The sequence below is a fragment of the Salvia splendens genome, chromosome 3, assembly GCF_004379255.2.
Source record: "Salvia splendens isolate huo1 chromosome 3, SspV2, whole genome shotgun sequence".
NCBI classification, from domain to species: domain Eukaryota; kingdom Viridiplantae; phylum Streptophyta; class Magnoliopsida; order Lamiales; family Lamiaceae; genus Salvia; species Salvia splendens.
Window position 1 is genome coordinate 14,887,028 of NC_056034.1, and position 24,808 is coordinate 14,911,835.

General features: G+C 39.7%; 2 protein-coding genes across 2 annotated transcripts; one reads left to right on the plus strand and one right to left on the minus strand.

The window, feature by feature from the left end:
- Positions 1–534: 534 nt before the first annotated feature.
- On the minus strand, positions 535–2,013 carry LOC121796638 (protein transport protein sec31-like). Its single transcript, XM_042195446.1, has one exon. The coding sequence runs from the start codon at positions 2,011–2,013 to the stop codon at positions 535–537; it is 1,479 nt and encodes a 492-aa protein (XP_042051380.1).
- A 19,413-nt stretch (positions 2,014–21,426) lies between these two features.
- Positions 21,427–23,074, plus strand: LOC121793724 (zeatin O-glucosyltransferase-like). The gene is made up of 2 exons (XM_042191765.1): positions 21,427–22,327; positions 22,408–23,074. Exons 1-2 carry the CDS (start codon positions 21,494–21,496, stop codon positions 22,936–22,938), a joined length of 1,365 nt encoding a protein of 454 aa, XP_042047699.1. The 5' UTR covers positions 21,427–21,493; the 3' UTR covers positions 22,939–23,074.
- Positions 23,075–24,808: the final 1,734 nt, after the last annotated feature.

Genomic DNA, 24,808 nt, shown 5'->3' on the forward strand with positions numbered 1-24,808 from the left:
AATAAGGGATTTATTTATAGTAAGTGCACACGTCAGAGGGGTTGAGGTGTGACAGTTATTGCTCATATTACGCGACAATGATTGTTTTTGTCTTCTTTTCCTTTCTTATTTTTTCAATTGGAATTGTGTAAGTATTAGTCTTCAATTCAACCTTCCTGTCATGACTCAATTGGAATTGTGTATGTGTTAAGGGTGCACTCCCTTAACAAGATTCCGGCGACGACGAGAGGTCGACGACGGAGGGATAAAAGTGGACGTCTCGGGCTTTCCCCGGGATCAGCTCCAAACTAGGGTTGCGAGAAAATAAAGAAGACGATAAAAATAGGAAAATACGATAAAAGGAAAATAAGATAATTTGATGTTTCTTGATTGCCTAATGAGAATAACAATAGTCCTATTTATAATAGGGATTCTAACTTAATGAGCATATGAAAAGATATGCTAAATCACTACTAAACTAAATAAGAGAGATTTGGGGATATTCTTGGAGATATTCACGTATCAACTCCCCCACGGTTGAAATCCACCTTGCCCTCAAGGTGGAAACCAATGAGCAATGAGGCCTCTTGTACCAACTCGATACCTTGAATATACTCCACACGTCTCTGTGTCTAATTTTATTTGCTCCGAGTATCTTGTCCTTCCATGATTAGGATCATTGTTCAGGGCATTGGAAGAAAGGGATTCAAAGAAGTCATCCTTATTGTAAATAGGCTTGACCTCAACATTAGGCAATTCAACATCATCCTCATCCTCATATGCCAAAAAATCAAAATCTTCACTAAATTTCATAACCGGCCGCAGGTTCCCAGAGCCTCTTCCGCCACGCCCTCTGTAATTGTTACGCGCATAATACAGCCTTCCATTTGGCTTGTGGGCATGCGCATTTGGTGGCAATGGTAATATAGGTGGTTGAGATTCCGCTGCTCCATGAGCTAATGAGTCAGCCACAGGCTTTGATGACACGTGAACTACTTCCACATCCTTATGTGTTGTTTGTATAGATTGAGGTGCAAAAGCAGTAGATAGTCCAGACTGTAACAGATGCCCTGGGGTTATCAAAGAAGGTGGTGGAGTCTCGATTCGACCGAAACCAGATGGCCCAGCATTAGATGTTACAGGCTGAGATATGGTCTGCTCAGGCACAGCTGCTGGGACAGGTACTAAGCTCTTGCTAGTAACGGAAGTTGTTAACCCGTATGGCTTATCCGCGATCGGTAAGGACGCGGGTTGTCGCTGCTCCTGGGGTTCCCACGACGTGTGACCGTTTTGAATTTGGTGATCTGGGAACCGAATACCCCAGGGATCCCAATCCGCGGTCGTGAGAGAAGAGGAGGGAAATCCCCATGGCGGTGCCTGCGCATGGTGCGAATGCGACGCGGCTGGCCGATCCCACGATGAGTGCTGACCTCGCGACGTGGGTGGAAGGTCCCACGATGAGTGCCCGCTATGAATCTGGTGTTCGGTGAAGCGGTTGCCCCAAGGATCCCATGCGGCAGGGGCGCGTGAAGAGGGAGGCAGATCCCATGGCCCTGTCTGCTGTGATCCCGACGTGGGCGGCAGATCCCACGACGAGCGCTGTGGTCGCGATGTGGGCGGCGATTCCCCCGCTGATTGCTGCTGGGCGAACCCTGGTCGAAGCGAGCCTGCTGCGCAATTAGGGTTAGGAAGAAACCCCTCGGTGCGGCTCAGACAGGGGACGTTCGTCGGCAGTGGCGGCGTAACGACGGACACCGCATCAAACGGCGGAGTAAACGGCAAGGCGACCTCCAGCGAATGAGGGGTCGCGCGACTGTGTGGCGGCTCCGGTTCCGGTCGTAGCGTGTGGCGCGAAGACGGGCGGCGAACGTAGTCGTCCATGCGTGTCTCCACTCTCGCTAAACCTGCCATCATCTGCTCGAACAGAACCCTAATCGGGTCTGTGCGCGGAGCTATGGAGGGCGACTCCACAGCCGGTGACAGAACTGGGTCTGTAACCGCCGGTAGTTCTGCGATTGAAGGCAGCGAACACATAGTATTCGTGCGCCCTACTCCTGCTTGAAAATCGGACATGAATTCAGCAATGAAAGCACCAATTGTTAAGGCTAATCCCCTCAACAAGAACCGATCGACGACGAGGTGTTGACGACGCTCGAATGAAAGATGGAAAAGATGGACGTCCCGGGCTCTCCCCGAGATCAGCTCCGTTTGTGTTTGCGGAAAAAGAAAGAAACGTAAAAACTAGGGCAAATAATATGTATTTTCTTCATTGATTAAAGTGGATATAAAGACTCCTATTTATAAGACTAACCCTAACTTAATTAATAAGAAAATAAAGATACTACGAATATATGAAAGGATATGCTAAATCAATGCTAAACTAAATAAGAGAGATTTGGGGATATTTGTAGAGATATTCTCGTATCAACTCCCCCGCGGTTAAAATCCACCTTGTCCTCAAGGTGGGAACCACGGCACTGCGAGAATAACCCCCCACTGAACAGCTTTGGCGAGATAACTCCCCCCGGATCAAATGCCCACCGAATAATTGAACGACTTCCTTCAATATTCCCATAAACATTCACCGAGTGAGGCTCGATGCCTGCCATGGATGACATATCGATGAATGGCTCAAAAACCTTCTTCCCTTCGAGGAATGGACAAAAAGCGAAGCCGGAAACCGCGATAAAGTTGCAGTCAATACCTTGAGCTGCATTGCAATAGGAGCAGGCGATTTCTTTGGTGCGTCGCCAATTATGGTGGGGCTTCCAATCGCCGGCTCTGCCTCATCCCGAGCCTCAACGACATTCTTCGACACATGAACATCTTCATCTTGAATTACTGGCAAGCCACTGGTCGGGATAGTTACATCTTCTGTATCTGAAGTAGCCACATCACGAACTAAGACCTCCTTTGCTTTTGTCTCAAATATAGAGTCCGTGGAATGTACTCTTTCCCGTTCATCACAACGATCTTCTTCCGCCACTCGGCATTCCGAAAAAACAAAATCTCTCGCGTTATCATATGAATACTCCATCTGCGTCACCCAACCCATTGAATAAGAGTCTTCCCATTTTTGTTTATTCACTTCACGCGCGTTCCCGCACACATCACTATTCAGATTGCACTCCAATTTAGGAAAATGGATGTGAGCGGAGCCATGGCCATAGCATCCGTACTCATTAGCCTCGCCTACCACCACCGGCACGTGCGATATCCAATTGACTGCATCAGACCCGTCGAAGCACGGCGGCTTCATCTCCTCATATCGTGGTTTCTCTGAGCGATGATCATAACGTGAGGGTTCATAATAACCGGCCCTGTCGTGTCTGCCCCACGGGCCATCCCACGCGGGCAGATGTCCCCCATCGTGAATCTCATGCCGAAAGGCTGGGTTATCCCATGAAGTCGTCGTTCTAGGTCGATTCCCGTAGCAGCTGGACCCTTGACGCTCCCAAGGGTTGGTCTCCGATAGGGTTCTGCGGTGTGGGCCACGAGAGAGCTGCCCACCGAACCCTAATTGCGGCTGTGCCGCGACTGTTGCGGCTGGCCGATCCCACGAGGCGTGCTGACCTCGCGACGTGGGTGGAAGGTCCCACGATGACTGCTCGTTTGGACCCCATTGATCGGGGACACGGTTACCCCATGGATCCCATGGCGTAGGGTTATGCGAGGCGGAAGGAGCCCCCCATTGCGCCCCGTGTTGTGTGCGCGTCGCGACCGGCAGGTCCCAAGATGAGGGTAGGGTTCGCGACGAAGGCGGCAAATCCCAGGCCGAAGGCTGCTGTGTGAACCCCATCCGTGGCGCGCCTGTCGGGAGATTAGGGTTTATGCGAAACCCTTCAGAACGGCTGAACGCAGTTGCGGTCATCGGCATGTGTGTCGTAGCGACCGATACCGCCGTGAAAGGTGGAATGAACGGCAGAGGAGTCTCCAATGATCGCGGAGGCGCGCGACTGTCCGGCGGTTCCGGATCGGGCCATAGCGTGTGGCGCCCGCGATCGTAATCATCCATCCAATTCTCCAATCTAGCCAAACCCGCCAGCAATTGCTCGAACATCACCTTAATCGGGTCAAGGGAGGGCGACTCCACCGCCTGCGATATCCCCGGGTCTGTAACCACAGGCACGGAGCACATCGGTTCCATGAGACCGACGAATGAGTGAGTATCCGACATGAGTTCAACAATGAAAATTGAGCTCTCAATGAAAGCACCAATTGTTAAGGGTGCACTCCCTTAACAAGATTCCGGCGACGACGAGAGGTCGACGACGGAGGGATAAAAGTGGACGTCTCGGGCTTTCCCCGGGATCAGCTCCAAACTAGGGTTGCGAGAAAATAAAGAAGACGATAAAAATAGGAAAATACGATAAAAGGAAAATAAGATAATTTTATGTTTCTTGATTGCCTAATGAGAATAACAATAGTCCTATTTATAATAGGGATTCTAACTTAATGAGCATATGAAAAGATATGCTAAATCACTACTAAACTAAATAAGAGAGATTTGGGGATATTCTTGGAGATATTCACGTATCAGTATGCTTGATGGGAATATCGTTTTTAATTACTTTTGGATTGTTGTGTTGTAGTTTCTCCGTTCATATTTAAATTATTCATTTTATCTCATTTTATTATTTTTCATTTCCATTTTTGCCACAAAATTAAATAATTTCTTAAACACGTATTGTACTATTATTGGAGTCTAACGTCATTATTTTATAGTGCATGTATACGTAGGAAAGTGACTTTTTTTTCGAAGATCAAGTATTAAGGTGATTATTCTTTTAGAGCATCTCCAATGGCGGCGAGCGGACAGGTTAGCCGATTCCTGGCGCTGGCTGGTCCGCTCGCCCAACCATTAGAACCGGTGAGCGCCATTTCGGCGAAAAAATCGGCGACCCGACGCCGATTTTCGGGCGTTGGCCGATCCGCTCCCCGGTCGGCTGGCCGCCATTGCAGGCTCCCGATCGGCCGGCTCAATTTTTTTTCCGAAACACTATATATACGTCGAATGAGATTTACCGTAGGTGGCCCGTCTTTGTGAAGACGATCAGATGCGCATCAGATGAGAGGAAGACCTACTTTGCGGAACGGCAGGAGTCGGCGCGCAAGGACGTGGAGCACGCATTTGGTGTGCTCCAGTCTCGATGGGCGGCAATTAGGGGTCCAACGCGTTTGTGGCATGTCGACTGCATTGCTGATATAATGTACGCATGTATTATCCTGTACAACATGATTGTCGAAGATGAAGGTGTACAACTGACTAGTTGGGCCAATGACGGTGCTAATGAAGCCGGCCCAAGCCACGGCGTGGCCGCCCCCAACGTACGAAGGAAATATATTGGACGATTAATTTGATTTGGAGGAAATATTTGAGAGGATAATTTTGGTGGAAAATATGGGAAATATATTGACGTGGAGAATTCTCGATTTTATACACAATACACACTTTCTTGTTGTGCACAACCTCACTTACACACGCACACTTTCTTTCTTTTTTTTGCTACACTTAGTACACTACACCTTATACCTATTTATAGGTAACAAAGTCGGTGAACTAACCGACATATACATATAGATTTTTTACTAGTTTATTCTTATTGTATTTTAATAATCATTGTTGCATGGACTAGCCAACCATTCCTAAATATATTAATACAAGTTGCCATGCAACTTTCTCTCGAAAGACCCTTCCATCATTGCTATATTTGCATGTAAAATATCTTAGTGTAGGTAGGCTAGTAGTAGGTAGGTGAGGGAGTAAGACTTTAGTCTTCTCTTTAATTATTGTTCAACTTTTCTCGGTCCTTCTAGGAAAATTAAGTCGGTGGACTTCAAATTCAAGTTTATTAATTCAACACCCCCTTAAACTTGATTTGTCATTCCGAGCAACGTCTTGATCTTGATAAAGTCTTCGAATTTGAGGGGCTTTGTGAAAATATCAGCAACTTGGTCTTGTGATTTCACATATTCGACTTGAATCTCCTTATTCGCAACACATTCTCTGATGTAGTGGAAGCGAGTATCGATGTGCTTGCTCCGGTTGTGAAATACTGGATTTTTGGATAGCGCAATCGTCGACTTGTTGTCCACACAAATAGTTGTTGGCTCCTTTTGTGACCACCCGAGCTCCGCCAATAAACTTCTGAGCCAAGCCGCATGACAAACACTGAAGGTGGCGGCCACATATTCGGCTTCACATGTTGATAGTGTGACGATTGGTTGTTTCTTATACATCCAAGTGAAGGCAGTGTCTCCCATGTAGAACACATATCCACTCGTACTCTTTCGGTCATCATTGTCTCCAGCCCAATCACTATCGCTATAGCCAACAAGCTTGTAATCATTAGTGTGTGAATAAAATAGGCCATAGTCGATCGTACCTCTGAGATAGCGGAGTATCCTCTTTGTTGCCTTGAAGTGGGAAGTAGTTGGATTTTCCATGTAGTGACTTACGAGCCCAGTAGCGTACAATATATCTGGCCTTGTGCAATTTAAGTACCGTAGGCTTCCAACCAAGTTCTTGTATAGTGTCGGATCCACCTTTTCTCCTTTGTCGTTCTTAGATAGCTTGACCCCGCACTCCACCGGCGTGTTGATTGACTTGTAATCCTCCATTTTGAATTTCTTCATAATCTCATTTGCATAGTGTTATTGTGTGATGAATACTCCATCTTCAAGTTGCTTCACTTCCACACCTAGGTAGTATGCCATCAGCCCAATGTCCGTCATCTCGAATTCGTCAGTCATGGCCTTCTTGAATTCCTCGAACATGCTTGGATTGTTTCGTGTGAAAATGAGATCATCCACATACAAGCACACTATTAAGACATCATTTTCTTTACTTTTCACATAGAGTGCATGTTCATGTGGGCATTTGGTGAAGGCATTATCTTCAAGATACTTGTCGATCCTACTATTCCATGCCCTTGGTGTTTGCTTTAGCCCGTACAAGGCTTTCTTCAACTTCAAAACTTTGTCTTCTTGGCCATTCACCACGTAACCATCAGGTTGTTTGATGTAGACTTCTTTATCAAGAAATCCATTCAAGAAAGCCGACTTTACATCCATTTGATAAATCTTCCATCTATTTTGGACCGCAAGAGAGAGTATTAGTCTAATAGTTTCCAGGCGAGCGACAGGAGCAAATACCTCATCATAGTCGATTCCGGTTCTTTGACTATATCCTTTTGCGACGAGTCTTGTTTTATATCTTTCAACTTCAGCATTGGAATTCTTCTTAATTTTATACACCCACTTATCTCCAATGGCCTTGTGTCCCTTAGGTAGTGTCACCAACTCCCACGTATCATTCTTCTCTGTAGCCTTAATCTCTTCATCCATTGCGACTCGCCAATTTTTACTTTCTGCAGCTTCTTCATAGTTGACTGGTTCACAATCAGCAAATAAGCAGAATAAGGTAAGATCTTCTAACCTTTCAATGTCTTCATACACTTCAGCTAAATTTCGTGTGTGTTGTGTGGCTCTTTCGTTCAAGAAAGATGGCGGCGAGCCTCCAACGGATTTAGCAGGAGATACAGGTGGAGTTGTTTGTTCTTGTTGCTCCTCTCTTATTTGCTCGTCTATTCTTGGATCTCCAAATGGAGGTATGGAAGTGGTGTCATTGTCCGAGCCGAAATCCCATACTCCTTCTTCATCAAACTCCACGTCTCGGCTAATCATTGTTAGAGTCGTACCCGATGAAGATGAATGGCTTGCTTTTGTCATCGAGTTTACTCTTCGTTTGATCAGGTACATGTGCATAGGCTTTGCTCCCGAACACTCTCAAGTGTGCGATCCCTGGTTTTCTTCCGCTCCAAGCTTCTTGAGGAGTCATTCCCCACACACTTCTGGTTGGAGACCGATTAGACAAGTATACAGCGCACGCCACTGCTTCTGCCCATAGCTCCTTGGGCAAATTCTTCGTCTTTAGCATACTCCGAGTCATCTCAACGATAGTCCTGTCCTTTCGTTCGGCCACTCCATTCGGCTGGGGGGATCTTGGAACCGTTAATTGCCGCCGAATTCCACTTTCTTTGCAAAATTTTTGAAACTCCCTGGATGTGGATTCTCCACCTCGGTCGGTCCTCATTGCTTTGATCTCTAGACCGCTTTCTTTCTCTACGGCAGCCTTGAACTTCTTGAAAGCATCAAATGCTTCTGATTTATGCTTCAAGAAATATACCCACGTCTTTCTTGAAAAATCATCGATAAATAGTAGGAAATAATTATTTTTACCGAGTGAGCTTGGCTTGATTGGTCCACACACGTCTGCGTGGATTAACTCCAATGGTTTCTGAGCTCTTGAATGCGACTCCTTTGGGAACGGCTTTCTGAAGTGCTTCCCAACTAAGCATCCTTCACAGAGTTGATCGGGGTGCTTGATGGGCGGTAATCCTCGTACCATTTCTTTATTTGATAGCAATTTTAAGCTACCAAAATTCAAGTGCCCAAATCGAAGATGCCATAGCCAAGACTTATCTTTATAACATGCTTGAAGACACTTCACCACATCATTTTGAACATTTAATAAAAACATTCAATTCTTGGACATTGGCACCTTAGCGATTAAATCATTTTTGCTATCTCTTATTGAAAGGCTATAATCTTTCATATGAATATTATAACCTTTCTCTAAGAGTTGTCCAAGACTCAAAATATTATTTTTCATATTGGGCACGTAATATACATTAGAAATAAAATCATGAGCTCCATTCTTCAAACGAATTAGTATCTTGTCTTTCCCTTTAACTGGAATTTTAGATTCATCACCAAAGGAGACGTTACCACTTACTGATTCATCAAGCTCCACGAACATGCTTATGTTCCCACACATATGATTGCTCGCTCCTGTGTCGAGGTACCACGTATCATCTTTTCTCCCAGCTTCTCCTTTATAAGCTAGAAGGACACAACCATTTTCTTCATTCGTATTCTCCACATAATTAGCCTTCTCTTCAACTTTTGATTTTGCATCTCTGCACTCGGAAGCATAGTGCCCATATCTATGACAATTGTAACACTTTATTGAAGATTTATCGTACCTCGACTGTGGGGAACTCCTTCCTCGTCCCTTATTTGGGAACTCCTTTCTTTCTTCATTGTTCGGAAAATATCCTCGTCCACGTCCACGAGCATATCCTCGGCCACGACCACGATCTTGTCTTTGTCCGCGACCTCTTCCTTGTCGACCACCACCATTGCCCGAACTTTCTTCTTTCTCCTTTGGGCTCACTTGCAACTTTAAAAGTTGCTCCACAATTTCTTGCTTCTTCTTTTGTTTCTCATCATATGCTTGTAGCGATCCCAACAAGTGATCGATAGTCATTTCCTCCAAATCTTTTGTTTCTTCTATTGTCACTACTATGTGCTCAAAATTAGGGGTTAGAGAGCGCAATATTTTTTTCATGATTCTAACATCCTCCAATTTTTCACCATTTCTTTTCATTTGATTTGACACCGCCAAGACTCTTGAAAAATAATCCGAAATTGACTCGGACTCTTTCATATGCAAAGATTCAAATTCTCCTCTTAAAGTTTGGAGACGTACCTTCTTTACTCTCTCTGCTCCAGTACATGAGATTTGGAGCTTTCCCCACGGTTCTTTGGCAGTGCTTGCACTCGAAATCTTCTCAAAATCGTCGTCCCCTAGAGCTTGATAGATGAGATAGAGAGCCTTCTTGTCTCTCTTTCTCCCATCTCGCAATCTATCCCTTTGTTGTTGGGATAGAGCGGTCTCATCTTGTGGCTCCTCATAGCCACTCTCCACGATCTCCCAAACGTCATGGGCTCCCAATAACGATTTCATCTTAATACTTCAATTATCGAAACTGCTCTTATTGAGCATGGGGACTTAGAACGACGACAAGTTAGCCATACTATAGGTAGGAACTTATGGCTCTTGTACCATTTTGTTGGAAATATAAGAAATATATTAGAGGATTAATTTGGTTTGGAGGAAAAATATTTGAGAGAATAATTTTGGTAGAAAATATGGGAAATATATTGATGTGGAGAATTCTCTCTTTTATACACAATACACACTTTCTTGTTGTGTACAACCTCACTTACACATGCACACTTTCTTTTTTTTTTGCTACACTTAGTACACTACACCTTATACCTATTTATAGGTAACAAAGTCGGTGAACTAACCGACATATACATATAGATTTTTTACTAGTTTATTCTTATAGTATTTTAATAATCATTGTTGCATGGACTAGCCAATCATTCCTAAATATATTAATACAAGTTGCCATGCAACTTTCTCTCGAAAGACCCTTCCTTCATTGCTATATTTGCATGTAAAATATCTTAGTGTAGGTAGGCAAGTAGTAGGTAGGTGAGGGAGTAAGACTTTAGTCTTCTCTTTAATTATTGTTCAACTTTTCTCGGCCCTTCTAGGAAAATTAAGTTGGTGGACTTCAAATTCGAGTTTATTAATTCAACAGGTACCTCACGATGACGTCGGCCGCCTCAAGGCGCATGCCGACATGCGCCAAGTGAATGCTCATATTCGACTTCAAAAGGATTTAATTGAAGAGTTGTGGGCGCGGAGGACTGCACGTTGTTAGATTTTTTTTTAATTAATGTAATTTTTTTTAATTAATGTACTTTTTTAATTTAAATATTATTATTGAATTTTCCCGTATCTGTGTCGTAAATTTAATTCTGTATTTTGTGTGATTGTAATTATTTATTTTTTATAATTTTATTTATTGTGGCTAGCCTATTGCTTGTCCAGTTGCTTATCCTGATGATATGGCCGGAGAAGTTTTTAGTGCTGATGATGTGGCAGGAGGAGTTTGTGGCTAGCCTATGGCTGACCTATTACCATTGGAGATGCTCTTAGAGCATCCCCAACGGTGGTGGAATGTTGCTCGTCCGTCCTTGCCGCTGGCAAGGACGCGCTCCGCCGCCGCTGCGCTCTTGCCGCTGGCACGGACATGCTCTTAGCTAAGAGCACGGCCGTGCCAGCGGCAAGAGCACAAGGCGTCGACCTGGCATGCTCTGATTGGCCCGTTGATTTATCATTTTTTATTATTTTTTTAAAAAAATAAAAAAAAATCTGAAAATTTCAAAATTAATTAAAAAAATATTGTCTCACTTCCTAATAAAATATATCCATTTTTTCACACTTTTAATTTTTTTCCATCATTTTTACCCCAAAATTCATACTTTCATCTATAAATACTCTCATTTCAAACACAAAAAATGACACTATACTAAACAACTCTCTCAATCTCAATTTTTAGGATTTTAATTATGTAATTTTTAATTTTTAGGAGTTTAATTATGTAATTTTTAATTTTTAGTATTTTAATTATGTAATTTTTAATTTTTAGGATTTTAATTATGTCTTTTTTATTTTATTTGTAATTTGTATTATTTATTGTGGTTTTTTAATGAATTTTAATATTATGGAAATGTTTTTGTTTAATTGAATTTTAAATTGAATTGTGCTCGTCCTTGCGGAAGAGCACAGTTGTGGGTGTTGTGCTCTTGCTAGAGAGCAGGCAGAAAAAGTGGGGCCGGACCCACAACCGTGCCGCTGGCAAGAGCACGGTCGTGGATGCTCTTACCATAAACATACTTGAGCACTGTAACATAAATTTCATCCAACTCCCAATTCCATCTGAATACGTGCTTCCATCAAATTATATATCTATAGTAGAGAATAAAAAATAGTAAGATTCTTCTTACTAAATTTCAATGAATAAAATAAAATAAAATAAAATAAAATAAAGTGAGAATAATAAATAAAATTAGAGATTATGCTTGAATTTAGATCAGTTTGACAGCTCTTCTTAGTTGAATAAAATGCTTGACACTACATCTATTGCATTATATTAGAGTTCAATAACATAAGAGTGATATATTATTAATTAGTTGTTAATTTTACGAAAATGACAAATCATATACTCTTCAGTACAAGTATTAATGTAAAATTGTTAAAGTAAGAGAGAGGTGGAGAGAAAAAGTAATTAAAGTATTGTTAGTGGAGAATGGATCTTACCTCATTAGAGAGAAAAGATTTACAAAACTAAATAGTGTATATTGTTGTGGGATAAACTAAAAAGGAATGAGTGCATATTTTTATGAATGGATGAGCATATTGTAGTAATAGATACGGGACGACTTTTATAAAATTCAATTGCATTAGTCCAAGATCTTCGATTCAACATTTTTTCTCCTCCTGAAGATAGCCAATAATATTAGGAGTTCTATTCGGCCGACAGGCACTTTAAAACTCTTAAAATAGCAAATCAAATCCAAAGGCAAAGCATATTCTTCAATTTCTTTTTATTCTTTATTTAATAGGCACTTCTACAATATTCGCAATTTAAATATAGTTATAATCTATATAGATATTATAAAAAAAAATCCGTTTTTAGATAATACTAGTCACATATGCATCGAATTTTGGTCATTTGATTTTGTTGGAAATATTGTAGTCTTTACACAGGAAAACTCTTGCTATTACAAAAGAACAAAACTGGAAGGTAAATATAATAATAAAAATTACAACGAAAGTAAAGAGATGCAAACTATAGTATTCTTCAAGTCGAGTCGAGGTGACCCTCTCTCCGCAAGACGAAATACGCCCCGGCTAGTGCTCACGGATTGGCGTAATGTCCCCAAAGATGAAACGACTTTCCTCCTATCGAGTTGAAGCACCTCAAACTCGTAGGCACCGGCGAACTTGAATTGAAGGCGAGAACCGAGCTATGCAATGCGAACTAGAATGCTTAAACTAGAGAAAGTAGATAGTGTAAGTTGTGGTGTGTTCTCAACTCTCAAGACTCCACCTATTTATAGGATAGGAGTGCCTATTTGAAGAGTCGTTGCAATAAGGTACCTCATAAAGATTACACCATGTGAAAAGCCAAAGGCCTAGCCTTTTGAAATTATCACATGTGTTTTCCTACAATCCCCCACATTGGTTAGAGCGCTGAAAGCTCAAACCAACACCAGACACAAATGCATGTATGCAGACTCTTTTGCTCAGTTCTCAGGAAACGATACTGTATTTGGAGAGGTAACTTGTGGTTTTGAACCTTCCATAGTCAACACTATCGGACATACCGGCGGACTAGTGGACGCTATGCCTTGAACTATTCCCCTTGGTGTATGCCTAGTCAATAGCATCAACACAATATTGTCTCAACTCCATCAGTTCTCACGTTTGTGTCCGTTTCGGCCGTGGAACACCTATTTGGAATTCATAAGTGACTCACACACATGAAGTGGCCCCACTTCTCACTTACATAGGTGATTCTTTCATGAGTATCCTGCCATACTGCATCTCCTTGAGATTTCAAGAATCATTAAAAGTCAAAAGACTTAACCTCTTACCACGTGCAAGTTACAACACTCAATGCTTTCTAAAGAATGGGCGAAGATTAAAATCTTCTGAGTGTTACAGCTAGATTTGTATAGCTTCGTTTTCCCATTGAACCAATCCCATGGGATCTCCAATCGTACGGTTGGGTTACCACTATACTCATCTTTTAAGATGTGGTTTTCAGTCTCATTCCTTTTAGCAATTTATGCATTTAATCACGGTTTAAACCTTTTGTTAACGGATCCGCTAAGTTATCCACTGACTTTACATAGTCAACTGAGATAATGCCACTTGTGATCAACTGCCTTACGGTATTATGTCGCCGACGAATATGTCGAGACTTACCATTATAAAAGCCACTTTGTGCTCTACCTATAGCTGCTTTGCTATCACAGTGTATCAATACTGCGGGCACTGGCTTCTTCCAACATGGAATACATTCTAGGAAATTTCTGAGCCACTCGGCTTCTTCCCCTGCTTTATCCAAAGCGATAAACTCAGATTCCATGGTGGAACGAGCAATACACGTCTGTTTCATTGATTTCCACGAGACAACACCACCCACCACAGTGAACACATACCCACTTGTCGAAAATGAGTCTTTTGAATCAGAGATCCAATTTGCATCACAGTACCCTTCAAGTACTTGGGGATATCTTGTGTAATGCAACCCAAAGTTAAGAGTATACTTCAAGTATCTCAAAACTCTACACAGAGCTTTCCAATGTTCCTTACTTGGGTTGCTCGTAAATCGGCTCAACTTGTTTACAGGACAAGCAAGATCAGGTCGAGTACAGTTTGTGATAAACATCAAACTTCCTATGACCTTTGCATACTCTTCTTGAGCAACAGAATCACCCATATTCTTGCTCAGATGGACATTGAGCTCCAAAGGAGTCTTTGCTGGCTTACAATCAAACGAGTTGAATTTCTTAAGCATTTTCTCAACATAATGAGATTGCGTTAAGGCAATTCCCTCATTAGTCCTCAATATTTTGATTCCAAGAATCACATCAGCTAGACCCATATCTTTCATATCGAAATTTCTTTTCAACATGTTTTTTTTGTCTCGTTAATAATGGCACTATTGCTGCCCATTATCAACATATCATCAACATACAAACACACAATAACAAAACCGTTATCTGTGTTTTTAATGTAAACACACTTATCGCACTCATTGATAGTGAATCCATTTGCCAACATCACGTTGTCAAATTTCAAATGCCATTGTAATGGTGCTTGCTTCAACCCATATAATGACTTTACCAGTTTGCATACTTTACGCTCTTGCCCAGGCACAACAAACCCTTCGGGTTGTTCCATATATATTTCTTCTTCCAGATCACCATTCAGAAACGCAGTTTTCACATCCATTTGGTGAATCTCAAGATTGTGCAAAGCAGCAATCGCAAGAAGCACCCGAATGGAAGTGATTCTCGTAACAGGTGAATAGGTATCAAAAAAGTCATGCCCTTCTTTCTGCTTAAAGCCTTGGACAACTAGGCGAGCTTTGTACTTATCTATAGTACCATCAGGCTTATATTTCCTTTTCAGAATCCACTTGCACCCTAAAGGCTTACAGCCTTCAGGCAAGTCTACTAACACCCAAGTGTTATTTCTCATGATGGATTCAATTTCACTGTTGATAGCTTCTTGCCACCACGCCGCGTCTGAGGCGAGACAGAGCTTCCGCCAATGACTTTGGTTCGTCATCCAACATAAAAGTTATGAAGTCGGGACCAAATGTTTTAGCAACTTTAACTCTTTTACCACGTCTTGGTTCAACATCCTCAGGACTTGACCTCGTGTTTTTTGGAGGATTAGAACTAGTAGATTCATCCATCATTCTTTCACTAGAGCGATCCTCTTGCCTCTTGCAAGATAAACATTCTCAAAGAATATAGCATTCCTTGACTCAATCGTTGTTCCTTCAGCCACGCCAGGCACAGCTGACCTATGGACTAGGAAACGATAGGCACTACTATTAAGTGCATGGCCAATAAAGATGCAATCGACTGTTTTAGGGCCTATTGCAACTTGTTTCGGAGGTGGCACTTCTACCTTCGCTAAACACCCTCACACTTTGAGGTATGAATATGAAGGTTTCTTCCCTTTCCACAACTCATAAGGAGTCACATCCCTATTTTTTAGTGGAATTTTATTTAGGATATGATTCGCTGTTAACACAGCCTCCCCCCACATGTTCTGGGATAAACCAGAATTAATCAACAGAGCATTCATCATCTCTTTAAGTGTTCGATTTTTTCGTTCAGCAACTCCATTTGACTGGGGAGAATATGGAGCCGTTGTTTGGTGAATTATACCACTTGCATGACATAATTCTGCAAACGGGGCTACATACTCACCACCTCTATCACTTCGAACACACTTAATTCGACAATTAAGTTGATTTTCGGCTTCATTTTTGAAGTCTTTAAACGCTTCAATTGCCTCATCTTTACTTCTTAATAAGTAAAGGTAACAATACCTTGTGCAATCATCTATAAATGTGATGAAGTATTTTTTACCACCTCTAGTTTGCACAAATTTTAAATCACATACGTCTGTATGGATTAACTCTAGAGGTTTTGTGCTCCGTTCTACCGAGCGAAACGGTAGCTTGGTCATTTTTGCTTCAACACAGACTTCACATTTTTCTTGTGAGTTAAACTTATCTACTTTTAGTAAATTAAGATTTACTAATCTTTTTATAGCATTTAGATTTACATGTCCCAATCTTTTATGCCATAAATCAGAGCACTCAAGCAAATAGGAGGATGCATCATCTTCCTTATTTCTTAATCCCTTTCCACGGTGAATGACCGTAACATTCAGCTCAAAAAGCCCATTCACTAGGTGACCTTCACCTATGAACTTTTCATACTTGGTTAATATAACCTTTTCACACTCAAATTCTAGTGAAAATCCATGATTTACTAGAAGTGAGCCTGACACCAAATTATTTCGGATGTCTGTGACATGCAGCACATCCTTGAGGGTAAGAACCTTTCCGGATCCTAATTTTAGGAACACATTACCCACACCAACCACCTCGGAAGAGGCTTGGTTTCCCATACGTACTTTTCTACCTCCAACAGATTTGTAAGTAGAAAAAACGTTTCTCTCTGAGCACACATGACATGTGGCACCCGTATCAACAAACCATTCATTTGGATTATTACCATGGTCCACGTTGGAGACCATTGCGATCACCTCGTGATCTTTGTTGTTTATAACAACACGTTCAAATAATTTGTACAGTATTGTTTCCAACAATAAGTACACAATTATATTGAACCAAATGTGCATTGGTATATTCATCAACCCATGCATCCCAATTACTACTACCAAATCTAAATTGGTCTTGCTTGTCAAATGACAAACGATAAACATCATTCTCAAGAGAATAGATCTCAAGGAATTAACCACTCCATAGCGCATCGACATTGCGACCGTTCGTTGCTTTATTCCAGCTTTGAATTTCATGTTTCCTCCGGCATCGGTCGACATGATTTCAACAAGAGTACAATATTTCGTCTTGCGATTGTTGGAAATATTGTAGTCTTTACATGGGAAAACTCTTGCTATTACAAAAGAACAAAACTGGAAGGTAAATATAATAATAAAAATTACAACGAAAGTAAAGAGATGCAAACTATAGTATTCTTCAAGTCGAGTCGAGGTGACCCTCTCTCCGCAAGACGAAATACGCCCCGGCTAGTGCTCACGGATTGGCGTAATGTCCCCAAAGATGAAACGACTTTCCTCCTATCGAGTTGAAGCACCTCAAACTCGTAGGCACCGGCGAACTTGAATTAAATGCGAGAACCGAGCTATGCAATGCGAACTAGAATGCTTAAACTAGAGAAAGTAGATAGTGTAAGTTGTGGTGTGTTCTCAACTCTCTAGACTCCACCTATTTATAGGATAGGAGTGCCTATTTGAAGAGTCTTTGCAATAAGGTACCTCATCAAGATTACACCATGTGAAAAGTCAAATTTAAGAATTTATGGATGGATACGACTGTCCGGAAAATTGCCATGTGCAAATAAATCACATCCAATGAATATTTGAATTTTAACAAAAAGGGTATTCATATATATATAGAATAAAAATTCAGTTATCTAGACCCTAGACACAACACATGGCATAATAATATGATATGATGTGTCTCACTTTATTCTTATGATTACTAGTGATTAAATGTCTCTTATCTCTTATTTAATTGTATTTTTTCTCAGAAGCTCGACATGTTACGGTATACGGCCCGTCTTTATAATTCCAAAGATTGGGAGTGTATCTCATGATTAATCATCACCTTCACTTTTATAATTAATTCAATATTAATTATATTGTAGCTATTACATGTTGTATCTCATTATTGTACAATACTCCATAAATTCTGCGATAGTTAGAGATGTCAAATGGGCCGGGCTGACCCAACCCACCAATGAAATGAAGCGGGCCCGAACTGGGCTAAGTAGATTAATTGGGCTTCAATTGGGCCTTTTTACAAACCGAGGACCGGCTCGAGCCCAGGCCCAGCAGAATCTTACTTATTTACTTATTTTTATACTACTACTATATTTTTAGTTCTTTCAATGGACATATTTATGCATAACATAATAACATATACATAGTATTAATTTACTATTAGACATATGGTTATATTATATTTGTATATTTTAAAGATACCTACATATTTATTAATAACATTATGCGAAAATATTCAATTAACCAATTATTATTCAACTTAAATCAAAACTTATACTAATAAATTTGATTTTCATAATTATAGTATAATTATTTCAGAAATAGAGGATCCTAGAATTGATTGTGATATAATTATTTTGATATGCATAATTATAGAGATTAGTTGTTAATAATTTATTTCTATCAAATATAATTCCATAAATATAGTGATTGATTAGTCATCTATATGTATGCAAATTGTAATATGTATATATATTATGCCTTACGTTAGTTGTATATATGTATATGAGTATGAGCAATGAAGATTAGATATTATTTCATACATATCCATTTCGATTAATATATTGTTAGATGCATGATTATTTTATATTTGTAAGATAATCATAAATTTTATTAATGATATTATGCAAAAATAATCAATTAATTTAATTACTCAACCTAAATTAAAACTTATAACAAGTTTGATTTCCATAATTACATTTGATTTGCATAATTATAGATATTAATGGTTAATTGATTAACTATAATACACAAATTTTGTGGGAATATATTAAATTGCAGCAAAATCTTGATTCCTTATTTTGTGGAAATATATATTTATAAATCATTACATTGTATACTATTTCAATATAGATTAATGAATGTTTAGTTAGCACAATAAAAATTTTGAATTTGGCCCAGACCGAACCTATGCCCGACCCGGACCGCCACAGGCATGGGCCTGGACCGAGCTGGGCTTAAATGTCTTTGAGCGTCACCGGGCCTGGGTCTGCCCGGCCCACTTGACACCTCTAGCGGTAGTGGAGGAGTTTCTTTTCGACACGTGATTTAAGAATAATTGTGTTAAGTTAATTAGGTACAGGAAGAATAAAGAAAGAAATGAAAAATATAGAGAGAAGAAGAGATAATAAAATAAGAAAGAGTAAAGTAAGTGAGACGAAATATATTGACTTTTACTAAAAAAGAAATGACTCTACTACTATGGAACGTACTAAAATGGCAAAATGATTCTACTACTATGAAATGGAGGGAGTATTATTTAACAAATCGAAGACCACCATATAATGTATCATCGGTACTGGACTAGTACTATTTCATGGAATTTTTCTAAATTGGGTTGTCCGATTAGGCCCAAATATTACATTAATTTCCGAATCATTCCATTAACGAGGCCTATAAGTTTGTATGTACTAGTTCGTTTTAAAAGTAAATAAACAGAAATTTAAAAGTTACTATCTCCGTCCATAAAAAATAGACAAAGTTGTAAATGACACGAGTTTTAATGTACAATTGGTAAAGTAAGAGAGAGTGAGGGAAAAGAAGGTAAAAGTAGTGTTCGTGGATTATGTGGTACATATTTAAATCAGTGATATGTAAGATTTGTATTTGTTTAAACGTTTTCATATTTAAAATTATTCTAATTTTGGTGGACATTCAAAAATGGTAAAACTAGTCTTCTGTTTGCGTACGGAGGTAGTATATCAAAACACTGGTAATGAAGCATTTAAATCTTATTATGAGATAAATATATTGGATGCAAATGTCTCGGAAAGGAAAATTATACCCGAATAGTCTTCTTCTATGCACAGTCAATTGGAACAAAATTTGTGAAAAAATTGGAAATTAGTAATTACGTACTTTTACAGTTCCTCCAACGTAGAATTTGTCATTTTGTAGTACATGCCTACATGGTGTCCTGCGAACTTGATCGGGGATCTATCGGGACTATAGGGATGGCAGGAAACTATTTGTTCTTCTTAATATCATTAAATAAAGATTGATTAAAACTAATATACTCTAACTATCCCAAATAAGATTATTTTTATTTTTATTCATCCCATAAAAATAGTTTATACTCCTATTCATTTAAGAATATATTTTCCCATCTACTTACATATATAATTTCAATTATTTTTTCTTATTCTCTTACTTTATCAAGTATGTATTAAACATATGTTATCCTCAAATGATATATTTCTACGGAACGATGGGAGTAATAAAAGTAGCGATCGAACTAAAAAGCAAAACTACATGGCCTGATGAATCATGAATGTATTCCTAAACTAACTATGACGATCATTTACTATACTGAAAGTTATTGTTTCTTCTTCTTCTTATTCAAATAAGCTCTAAAATTTGACAGCCGCACCTTACCAAATCGACCAATTATTTCGTGAAAAAAAAGAAGTCTCTTTCAATACACCAAAAAAGGGCAAACCTGTCTTTCCAATTTTGTATCATACGACTGCATAGTTTCCAGAATATGAATAAAGTAGCGCAATTCTTATTCTACACATAGTATTCTATGACGCATATCCAACTATGAAGTAAGTACGAGATATCATCCTCGAAATTTAAGTATTACTCCACGACTCCATAATTTATTAAATGTCCCATATCACTTTTACAATTTTCGATAAAAGTTGTAAATAGATGTCACATTATACTCCTTCCGTCCCTTAATAGATGTCACATTTGGAGATTGACACATGATTTTAGAAGAAGTTGTTTTGTGTGTTGAGTGGAGAGAGAAAATAATATATTTATATTAATGTAAAAGAGAACTTTTTCTAAAAAAAGAAATGTGACATCTTTTGTGGGACAAACTAAAAAAGAAAGTGTGACATCTATTATGGGACAAAGGGAGTACTAATTTATTTCACTCAATACTTTATTATAAAAGGATAGTACTCTGTATACAAGTTAAACTCACAATCCACTAATTTTTACGATCCATCTTTCTTTATAATACTCCCTTCGTCCCACTTTAGGTGTCCCAGTCACTTTTCTGCACTCATTTTATAAAATGATAATGTAAAAGCGAAAGTGGAGAAATTGTAAAGTAATAGAGAGAATAATATAGAGAAGACTCTTCACAATATTATTTTATCTTATTTTACCATTTCTCCGCTTTATCTGGAGTACTATTTATTACTCCCTCCATCCCAACTAAGTTGATACAAAATTTTTGGGCACGGAGATTAAGAAATTGTGTTGAATAGATTAAATGAAAGTAAAAAAAAGGAAAGAGAAAAAAGTAGGAGAGATAAAGAAAGAGTAAAATAGATAATGAAATAAAGTAAGAGTAATTGGATGTTTTGTTTTTAGTCAAAAAGAGAAATGACTCAACATTGTTGGGACGTCCCAAAAAAGAATATTATTCAACTTAATTGGGACGGAGGGAGTACTATAACTTTTATAAAACGGGTGTAGAAAAGTGAATGAGACTCCAAAAGTGGGACGGAACGAATAATTTCTTAAAATCTAAACGTGTGGACGGTGGACGGATGCAGTACTGTAATGAAGAGTACTAGGTAATGAACAATAATAATGTTGTTGTCACGGTAACCTAAATTTATGGGATCTATAAAGATGAGTTTTAATCTAGGATTGAGTACACACCACACCACACCACACCACACCACACCACCAAGGCAACAACCCATAATGGGAAGCTTACAAGAAGAAGAAATATCAGTGATAATGGTGCCTTTCCCAGCTCAAGGCCATCTCAACCAAATGCTGCAGCTCTCGTGCCTCATCTCCTCATACGGAATCCCGGTCCATTACGCTGGCTCCCCCGTCTTCAACCGCCAGGCCAGACTCCGCGTCAACGCCCTAAACCCTACCGACGTCCAAAAAATCAATTTCCAAGATCTTTCCTTCTCCTCCTTCGCCTCCCCGGCCCCTGTCCCGGACCCATCTACGAAATTCCCGGGGCACCTTCAGCCGGCATGGGATGCCGCGATGAGCATAGTGGGGCCCCTGGGGGACTTGATGCGAAGCCTGGCACTCAAGCACCGGAGGGTTATTGTTATCCACGACCCCTTAATAGCCTCTGTGGTCAAGGATGTTGCTAACATTCCCAATGCGGAATCCTACGCCTTCATCTGCATCTCCGCCTTCTGTCAGATCAAATTCTTATTTGAACTTATGGGGAAATTTTGTCCCGTCCAGCGGCTGCGGGAGCTGCCGCCGATATCAGACACTATCTCTCAAGAGCTGTATTCTTTCATTGGATTGCAGGATGAAGGGATGGCTTTGAGATCCGGAGATATTATAAACACATCCAGATCCATTGAAGGCCAGTTTTTGGATATATTGGAAGGCGAGGAGATCGCCGGAGATATGAAAAGCTGGGCGATCGGGCCGATGATATCAACAAACCCATCGCTGAAACCTCGGCATCAAATCTTGGATTGGATGGATAAACAGTCCCCCAAATCTGTTATCTTCGTCTCTTTCGGCACTAGCACGTCCCTCACAAACGATGAAGTGCAGGTTAGTAGTGTGTGTGAGTTGGCCTGGACAAATTTATATTCATTTCTACATGTAATATTGGTAATCGGATACTAATGCAGGTGGTGGCGGAGGGGCTTGAGCGGAGCGGGCAGAAGTTCATATGGGTATTGAGAGAAGCTGATAAGACAAACGTGTTTGACGGAGAGGCGCGGAGGGTTGAGCTACCGGAGGGGTTCGAGGAGAGAGTTAAAGAGAGAGGAGTTGTGGTGAGAGAGTGGGCGCCACAGCCGGAGATCTTAGCACATCCCTCGACGGGTGGCTTCATGAGCCACTGTGGTTGGAACTCGTGCAACGAGAGCATCAAGATGGGAGTTCCGATCGCCGCCTGGCCGATGCATTCAGATCAGCCCATCAACGCCGTTCTCGTCACGGAGGTGCTCAGGGTTGGGCTGCCGGTGAAGAGATGGAGCGAGGTTGTGACGGCGGAGATGGTGGAGGATGCTGTGGGGAGGCTCATTGCGTCGGAGGAGGGTGACGAGATCAGGAAGAGGGCGGAGGAGATGGCTGCCGTCGTCCGTGGGGCCACCGAGGAAGGCGGCGCGTCGCGACTTGAGATGGATGCCTTTATTGCTCATATTAGGCGAACATGAGCTTTAATGAACTTACCAAGCTTTCTTGTTTGAATCGATTTTTTCAATTGCTATGTTGTTTGAGTCGATTTCTTTTAATGGTTATGTTGTTACGTTGTTTTCATTGTTTTAATAAAACTTAGCTTTCTTGTGCGAATCCATTTTCTTTTTTTTTTCTTACTTTTTATTTCTAATCATTTAACTGTAATGAGTATTTAAGCAATTTTTATTGTATGACATTCTCATACGTAAAGTGTAGATTTCATAGAATAAATTAAAGAAATAGAGTATTGGTTTTGTAACAATAGTGTAAACTATACAGGTTTATTACTCTCTATATATATATATATATGTGATATTAATAGTCTCAATTTATTATTTTCATTTGTCTATGAATAATTGTCCTATTTGTTTTTTTACTGCTTTTGGTAATAAAACTCACGATTCTTGTTAAACACAAAATAAAAGTATTCCTACTCATTTTAATTTGAATGAGTAAAGTTAGATTTTGATGATAAAAAATCATGTTTGGTTATAATTTAGGGGCAGATGCTATCTTTGAAATTTTTTTAATAGTGCTACTCCATGTGATAAATGCGTATATGGAAAGGTGAAAAGGGCTAGTTGAATTTGATAACTCGACAAAGTCTTCTTTTCCTTTAGTAGGCTTGAAAGTGAAAATTAGAAAGCTTAGGTGAAGTAGATTTTGGTGTGATGGTGATGAAAATCAATCCCCTTTTAATACTAAACTTTTTTTTTTCCGACATGCATATATTGGGATTTAATGTGATAATTGTGTAAGACTTTTTGAATTCAACAACAATCTTCTTTTGCTGGGGATAGTTCATAATGAAGATTTCGATCAATCTTCTTCCTGCTGTACTTTTTATCTCTGCATAGAGATTATTGGCATGGTGGCAAAATCTTTAAGCACTATGTATATGTTCGTGCAATGATAATTTGAAAAGATGCCAATTCACTCTCCATTACCCTTTCATACATGATTCCAGGCAAATACGCATTTACTACTTGATATGAAACGATTAGAATACCGATTAACATTATTTAAATGCGGGAAATTGCTTCAAGTTAATTAATATTGCAAGGTAATTAATTAAATTAGAGAGTTCGGTTAAATTTGCAGCTTTAAATATTTAGTATAGTACAATTACTTAATCAAGGGATTAATGGTATCGGGCCTTATAAAAGCAAGAGCCCAACTCAATGGAACTTTTAAATTCCGCAACATGAACAACATTGTACCAAGTTTAAATTATTTTCAACCCAATATTTAAAGAGAAAACAGCCCAGACATAACTTATAAATTAGGCCCATCTTCAAAACAATTAATGCATCCCACAACACCAATAAAGAAATCATCGTACATTTAAAATAAAATTTATTTGGCCCAAAAGTTAAACAAACGAGAAGAGAGACGTCAGTCCTCTCCCATAATGAATAATGGAGTATTGTATATTGTTCTCGATTAAACAGTAACTAGTACTCCTTCCATCCCATGCATTTGTTTTATGACACGAGATTTCATGTAATGTGATTTTGTGAGTTAATTGAGAGAATAAAATAATAGGGAATGACACGAGATTTCATGTAATGTGATTTTTGTGAGTTAATTGAGAGAATAAAATAATAGAGAAGAAAAGTAGAGATATTGTTTCTATTTTAAAAAAATGTGTCATTAGGGTGGAATATTTCAAAAGGGAAAATGTGTCACTAAAGGTGGAACGGGACGAAGGGAGTATCTATTTTAGAGAAAAATGAAACACTAATATAGTTAATGTTCTTGCTATTGCCGATAAAATTAAAACAATATATGGCTATATCTCTCCGATTTTGGAACCAACAAATGAGATATTGGTGATAGTTCGTAAAT

Excerpts from the sequence above, each read along its gene's own strand:
- LOC121796638 (XM_042195446.1), bottom strand. The coding sequence starts at position 2,013 with ATGTGTTCGCTGCCTTCAATCGCAGAACTACCGGCGGTTACAGACCCA.
- LOC121793724 (XM_042191765.1), top strand. The coding sequence starts at position 21,494 with ATGGGAAGCTTACAAGAAGAAGAAATATCAGTGATAATGGTGCCTTTC. Across the intron at positions 22,328-22,407 it reads TCACAAACGATGAAGTGCAG|GTGGTGGCGGAGGGGCTTGA; the intron begins GTTAGTAGTGTG and ends ATACTAATGCAG.